Raw genomic sequence first — 7,985 nt, forward strand, 5'->3', positions numbered from 1 at the left:
CAAAAAGTGGTGACAGGGACAGTAATGAATATAAATGCAGATCCCACTGTCTAGTGCATACTGGAGTCAAGCAAGTCCATTTTCCTATGATGTAGCACCTAGAATCCCAACATAAAGCCCTCACAGCAATCAATGCATTTCAACCTTGTGTCATGTTAGGTCAATTTGTTTTTTATTTCTTTGTGCAGTGTGCAAAACCTAGCACCAGTGACCATGGACAAGCCAGAGGTGGGGCTGGTGGCACTTGACTCAGCTCTGCACGAGCAGGAGAGGATCATCACCATGTCCTACGCTCTGGCCTCGGAGGCTTCGCTCAAGAGCAAATTAGTCACAGGTTGGTCATTTATAATATTTGAAATAATCTTCTGTTTGTTTAAGCCTTTCGGTTGTTAAAGGTTAAACATTTTGGCTTTATAAAGAATGTGAAAATTAATCAACAGAAACACTTAAAGAAATAATTACTGTAAAAAAAGTACACCAGCACTGACAGGTTCAATAAAATTTTGCCCGACATCAAATTGACATCTTTTGGTTGAAGAAGAGATACAGGGAGGGAAGCAGCCTTTCAAGAATGCTGGATTGATGGAGTGGAGATGAGAGGGGTGTAAGGTGTGGAGTCAAGCAATAGGGCTGTTCATTTCCTAATAACTGAACATTATTCCTCCTTAGGAGCTCAGATAGTCTCTAATTGCAATCCGTGTACAATCTTTCAGACAGGGGAGGAATAACTTGATGAGGCCATTTTGTGTGCTGATCAATGACCCAGTCAAACTCTCCTCTCCTTCTGCATACCGCTGCTGCTGCTTTGAACGCAGCTCTGAACCTGCATGAAAGACACTGCGCTTACTTTTCATCTCTTTCATACTCTTCAGCAGACAGGCAGGTTCATTTTCACTGTAGCTGCGGCAGATTGTCAGCCTGTCTGCCTCACTCACACATACACACAGACGTGTGCACACATATATCTGTCACACACAGTAACACTCAAGCTGTCAGCGTGTGAGGAAGCTTAATATGCACAGTGAGGCAAAGTCAACAATTATAACATTATTTCCAGCATAGAGAAATGTCAGAGAATATAACTGGTGGCATCTTGTCAGCAGAGACTGAATCAATGACTTTCTCTCCCTTTGGTGTTAAAGTAAGGTATGCTGGTGCACTTTCAAATCCTTGAATTAAAAGAAGAGTCTTTTTTACAGTATTATGCATGAGTGACTTGAATAATGCTGACATAAAAGCAGGAATATGCCGTGCTGCACTTGCATACAGTATATGTTAAAAAGGTGTTTTTTGATTGTTGAATTAGTAATTCTGAAATGTTGAATAATTTGGTATTTTGTAATTACTTGTCAGGGATATTGAAAAGAATCATCAATTTTGTGCTGGAAAAATTATCTACAAAATATTAATGCTCTGTTACATAAACATCCTTGTGTAGTGCCTCTTCAGCTATTCATCGCTTTCTTTTCTTTTAAGCTGATAAAATGTTCAAATGATTGAAAACTAAAGCAAGCATTACACCGCTGCATACAGATCACAATGAGCCTCCAACGTCTGATATTAACTACACCATATTACCAACTTTCTGCTTATCAAATACCTTCAAATCATTAACTGTGATTCTCAAGTAAAAAGACGTTACCTGAAATCACATTGAAGTCACTGTTTTATTAGCACACATTTGAAAACTGGTAAACACAGAAGTTCATAACTTTGCAAGCACATCCAAAGACACTGTTGATGAGGCAATCTGAGTCATTATTGTATTTATACTATACTTGACAGATAATGTATCTGCTACTACTTTGATGATCAATTATGTTATTCATATCAGTTATGTTATTTTTCAAGCATAAATGCCAAACTTCAGCTGGTCTTAGCACTTCAAATGAAAGGATTTAATGTTTTTTTGTCATATATCATAGTAAACCTAATGTTTGTTTTTTTAAACTGATTGTCAAACAAAAAAAGACATTATGAAAATGCCATCTTGGGCAGTAGCAGTGGTAGTAGTCGTAGTAGAAGTAATTGTAGTAGTAGAAGAAGTCGAAGTACTAATACTAGTAGTTGCTGTGGAAGCAGTAATATCACAGAAACAAACAGGAGATGATGGATTTCTGACCTGCTAATCAGAACAACGTGTGTGTCTCTGAAAGTGAAGAGTCATGATCAGAGCTGATAAAACTCAGAGAATTACTGCTTAAAAAGACATCTTATAGTGATGGGGGTCTTCTGTCAGAAAGTTTTGAGCATCACATACTAAATTTCCTGCACCCTGGTACATGTACACACACCAGTTTGTTTTGTTTTGATTGAGCAGGTATGTTTCATATATAGAGCATCAGTGTGATGAGTACTTTGATTTCTTTGGTATTTAATAATTGAATGAACAACAGACATTCATAACTTAAAAAAAAGACATATACAATACTCGACTTTACCCATGTCCCCCACCCCCCAGTATCATCAACAGTATGCGGAACATAGTAGAGACATAGAGACATAGTTTGGCTCTCATCCTGTTTTGGCGTTTATTGTGGCCTTCAAGCTGTCTCAGCGGTGGCCATTTGACTAACAAATCAGTGTCTCTATTTTCCTTCTGTCCTCTCCTCTGTAGTTCCACCACAGGCTAACATCCCCACCCCTCCTTCCCCACCCCCTCTTCCACCTCCTCCTCCTCCTCCTCTTCCTCCTGCTCCTCCCGTTCCTCCTGTATCTCTGGCGCCACCCTCTCCGCTAAGCAACGGAATTCACTACACGTTTGTCTAATCCGAGAAATAAAGTAAGGCCTAACTGCATGTCTTACTTTGCTAATGTTTTCGAGGCCTCACTAATCCTCTCTAACACTGTGCTACCGTGCGCTTTGCACCTCACTGCATGCTTGCTGCTCTGTTGTGATTGTAGGAAACACATCTTGTTGAGGTTAGGGAAGCCCTGCCCCTGCTCCCATTATAATCAAAACAAACATCTGCAGGCAGCCGGCTCATCCCACTGTGATAATTGTGTGTAAACTGTTTTCCTTTTTTTTCTTTTTGTACAACTGCCAAAATATTTATGGATGGCTGAGGGAAGAAAGGAGTCGGACTCAAACAACATGACTGTTTGTAGCATTGTGTGTAATTAACAAAAGAGACACCTTTTGATTTAGCACCTTGACAGTTCAGCAGTCAGCACAGCTGCATTCACAGCACCAATTAGCTCCCCATCTGTAGGCTGGCAGCGAGAAGTCAGAAAAAAACAGCAGATATCACTGTTGGTACTGTAAACACGGAGAAAGGATCTGTGTCATTTAACTGCCTTATTAAAAAAAACTCCCATCTATCAGCCAATAAAGAAGAAATACTTAATAACTAATTTTAGTTTATGTAATTCATTTTTATCGATGCATGCATACATAAAATAATCAGATGTACAAAAAAAAAAAAGAACACAGACAGTAACAAAGTGTCCATTTAGCTGCATTTGACTTTGATCTTTTGTATCATGCATTGTTCATGTTATGTCAGAGGAAGTGAAAGCATGAAATGACCCCTAAGTCTACCTGGCATGACTTGAAGATGGAAAAATGAAAATTCCTTTTACAGCACAATTTTTTACGAGTTGATTTCACTGAAATGCGTCTTTTGTCTCAGGGCGTCAACTGTTTCACGTAAAAGCACATAAATACCAGACCTTTAGCCAAACAACAAAACCATACCACAAATACTACAACTTTCTAAACAGATTACAAATAGTGGATACAAGTTAATCATTCCTGTTACATTCAGTGTTTTACCCTGGTGCACTGAGGCTACTTAGAAGCTGTACTCTTATTTGATAATTTGACAGACTGAGGAACAAAAGAGTTCCAGTCTGTTTAATGGAGCCTGTGAGCTTCTAAATCCTCTCTGTTATGGCAAAAGAAAATATTCTTAGAATGAAGGATCTTATATAACGTTGCCAATCAGAGACAACATTCATTTAGTATACACGGCTTGGAAACATGACTCAAGCATATCTATCGTAAAATGAATTTTCATTCTTTGTGAACTTGTGTGTGACTGCATGCTTTTCTGTGTATTGTTGTGCTGTGTTTGATCTCTCTCAAACCTTTTTCTTGTAGCTCTCTTATCCCATGCTCAGGTCTGCTGTTAGATGCGGGCTGTGATGTGTAGTTGAATAAGTTGTCCTGCCACTTAACAGTTTTGTGTTCATCGCCAAAGACCAGAATGATATATTGGATCTACTCACTGAATGTAATTTAAGTAAAATAAGTCAGAGCTGGGCACCGACGTCATGAGACATTGATATTTGGTTGAATTTGGGTTGTGATTTCAGGTGATCAAAATTCAATGTCAAGACTATGTCTAATTGCAATGAAAATTTGATGTAAGATAATGATGACTGAGGACATTTCTGATGTGTTGGTTATAAGTTGTGTCTGGCAACCAAAATCCAACATCTGTAAAATGGCATGATGTTAATGAACGTCCACATAACAGTAAATCACAATATCAATAGATATTTAAAGTATCGTCTACCCAATTGCCGTTCCAACTAAAATTTAGTGTCTGTCCAACGTAAGAGTGCAACATCTTCCTGATGTGATAGTGATGTCTGGTGCCAGCTGGGACAGCAAACAGACAACCCCATCAATGATCATCAAATAAATAAATAAATAGCAACTGTTGTGTTCCTGTATATAGGTTTACCAACCAGTAGCAGTGCAACCTCCATAAAAGGGCTCATTCAAAAGCACATGACCCATGCACAGTGCTGTCAGTCCTTATAAATTGGTACAGGTGATGACAGGAAACACCGGATTGATAGTAAAAAAAAAAAAAAAAAGTAGATTCATCATACACAAAAAGGCTGAATTGCTTCTTCTTTTTATTTAGTCTTCATAAAGAATGTTACAAACCACACATTTTTTCCCATGGCTTCATCAGGTTTGCAGGTCCTAAAGTTCATAGTATGGCATGATCAATAGTATAGCATATGGTCAAACTTCTTCAAAAATGGTCATTAAAAAAAAGAAATCAGAAAAAAAACATTTTAAAAAGTCATAGTATAGTGTGTCGTCAAAAGTTAAGAAAAAAGTCACTGCAGTATGTCGTCAAAAATCACAAAAAGAGTCATAGCATAGTATCGGTTCAAAAATCATCAAAAAAGCCATAATATGTTATGTCGTCAACTATCATGAAAAAATGTCATGGAACAGTATATCATCAAAAACATTTATAAAAAAAAGTGATTTAAAAAGTCATACTATGGTATGACTTCAAAAACCACACAGAGAAGTGATAGTGTGGTATGTCATCAAAAATCAACTAAAAACAAATAGTAAATGTACAGTATGTCATCAAAAACGTGACAAAATGTCATGTTATAGCATGTTGTCAACAATCATGAACAAAAAGTCATCGTATTTTATATTCTCAAAAAATCATAACAAATATTACGCTGTAGTATGTGTAAAAAAAAGAAAAATCATAGTATTGTATGTTGTTTAAAATTATTAAAGAATGTCATTAAGTATGTCTTCAACAATCATGAAAGAAATTTATAGCAAATGTGTATAGTGTGTTGTCAAAAATCATGAAAAAGTGTCACAGTGTAGTATGTCATCAAAGACCATGAAATAATGTCAAAGAATAGAATATTGTCACAATTCATCAAAAAAAGTCAAAATATAGTGTGTCTTTGAAGTTTGTGAAAAACAGTCAGGATCATAAGTCAGCAAAAATCTCAAAACTGAATTAATAGATTAACACGTTTTAAAAAATCTGACAAAAAAGTTATGGAATAGAGTGTCGTCAGTGATCATGAAAAAATGTCATAGCGTAGTATGTCATCAAATCTCATGAAAAAAGTCCTGGTATATAGTAATATAGCAGAATAGTATAGTATTGTATGGCATAGTATAGCATAGTATAGTATAGTACATTATGGTATAGTACATATATATATATATATGGTAATAATGCAAACCTGCTAAATGCTTGTACAAAATAAAAACTAAATAGAAATAAGCGATTCAGTCTTCTTGCTGCAAATGAATCACTTCACAAAAGTCCATTCACAGTGATAAACTGTAAAATGGTTGGTAATTTGCTTATCAAAGAAAACTTTTTGAGAATTTTTTGTGTGTTCACAATATATGTATCAGCACAAAATGTAAAAAGTGCTGTTCACTCATTCTCCTATTTATTAATTATTTGGCTTTCACAACTGTGTGCCAGCTCTATATTGCATTTCATGTGATAATATTTACAAATGTTCTACACTGTTGCTTTAATGTTGCTTAATTAAATTGTGGTTTGTAGGAGGTATACAGTGTATAGGAAACATCTTTACTCGACTATTACGTTCTCTGTGTCAAATTGGTTAATACATGTGTATTTGGTCATGGAGCAAGGAAGAGAAAGGTAGAGTCCCTATTTTGAATCCATTCATTTGTGGCTCCAAAACATAAAAGAAAAAAAAAAGATTTCATGTTGATAGATTCTGTTGTCATGGTTGTCTTATTTTCTGATCTTTACTGTTCTTGTACTTACTTTGCCTTTCTTCTTTCTCTCTCATCACTGCTCAGCTCAAGCAATTTCTGGACACTGAGGTGCTACTCCACAATGACAATATATAACTGCATTCTGCAAGAAAAGAGGATTTTTTTTGGACATTTACACTTCTCCATACAGCAGTACCAGAAGTGAACTAAACATTTAACCTGCTCTCTGAGGCTCACGCAGCATTGACTTGATGCTCAGAGCAACAGGAGAATTGGGGCTGGTGTGCTAATTAACTTCGAAAGTGTCTAACAAATGTTAATCTCATAATAATATTTTCTACATGTTATTGCACTTTGAACTGTACACTGTATACTTTTTTTCAAGGTACAACTGAGTTGCTTTTACTTGCAGTGTGATCTTTACTGGGAACTTGTTTGTTTTTGTCAGGTACAGAATGTTAAGAACAAGAGGTACTGAAAGCATCATGACAATAGTATTTTTGTCAAAACTCAGATAATATTCTTACACCAAACCACTTGAAATATCATGTGTATGTACCTGTAGCACTGCCAGTCTCCTTTTAGCTTGCCAAAATAAATTTTTATTTTTGCTTACATCAGGACAAAATAACCTTTAACATATTTTCTGTGTGACTGGGAAAGGTTGCACAATGGAGATTTATAAAAATGTGAATATTAAAGATATTAACACAATATCAGGTTCATTGCTCATGTATTTTTAAAATTTCATAATTATTTCATTTTAATTGGAAAATTTACATGAAAAAAAATTATTTTAAATAATTGAAGATCATGACAAAAAGTCGTAGTATAGTGGGTCGTCAAAAATCTTAAACTCAGAGAAAACTATGTTGTCAAAATAATCAAAAAAGTCACGGTAAAGGATATTAGGAAAATAGTCTGTCTTCAAAATTAATGACAAAAAGTCATAGTGTATTATGTCATCAAAAAATCATAGGGCAGGATTTCGTTAAAAAATCATGAAAAAAACTGTCATGGTATAGAATGTTGTCAAAAATCATGAAAAAACTTCATAGTTTAGTATGTTGCAATTTTCCTCAGAGGGCTTCAGAGCAGACAACGTCCCTCTGTCCTTTGACTCTCACAGTGAGAGAAGGAAAATCTCCTCCCAAAAAATCCTGTACTGGGGTAAAAAAAAAAAAAAAAGGTAACCTAAGGAAGAGAAATTGAGGAGGGATCCCTCTTACAGAATGGACAGATGTGCAAAAGAAATTGTATCAACATATTAAATTGCAAAAATCAATATGACAAAATAAATCATAGGAACTAGAACGATGATAAAGAGATGCAGAGCAACAACACTAACGACAGAAATAACAACGACAATTACAGTAGCAATAGAAATAGAAATAACTGGAATTTATGATAGTATGTCAACTACATGCATATATTATTGTGTATATATGTGAAAATAAATATATGTGTAAAATAAAAGTGGAACTATGACTCGTGATAA

General features: G+C 35.5%; 1 protein-coding gene across 5 annotated transcripts in view; it reads left to right on the top strand.

Moving 5' to 3' along the window:
• Window positions 1-7,201, top strand: part of plekha7b (pleckstrin homology domain containing A7b) — a 96,092-nt gene extending 88,891 nt beyond the window's left edge. For 4 of the 5 annotated variants that reach the window (XM_088077206.1, XM_088077221.1, XM_088077209.1 and 1 more), the window contains 2 exons: window positions 189-334; window positions 2,618-3,428. In XM_088077206.1, the coding sequence (XP_087933332.1) occupies window positions 189-334; window positions 2,618-2,769 (298 nt within the window). In that variant the 3' untranslated portion in view covers window positions 2,770-3,428. Of the gene's footprint in view, window positions 1-188; window positions 335-2,617; window positions 3,429-6,571 lie in introns of those variants that run through there. The other variant, XM_088077215.1, reaches the window with a different exon arrangement.
• The last annotated feature ends 784 nt before the right edge of the window (window positions 7,202-7,985 follow it).

The sequence above is a fragment of the Plectropomus leopardus genome, chromosome 1 (assembly GCF_026936395.1).
Source record: "Plectropomus leopardus strain MGB_pleo_1.0 chromosome 1, ASM2693639v1, whole genome shotgun sequence".
NCBI lineage: Eukaryota > Metazoa > Chordata > Actinopteri > Perciformes > Serranidae > Plectropomus > Plectropomus leopardus.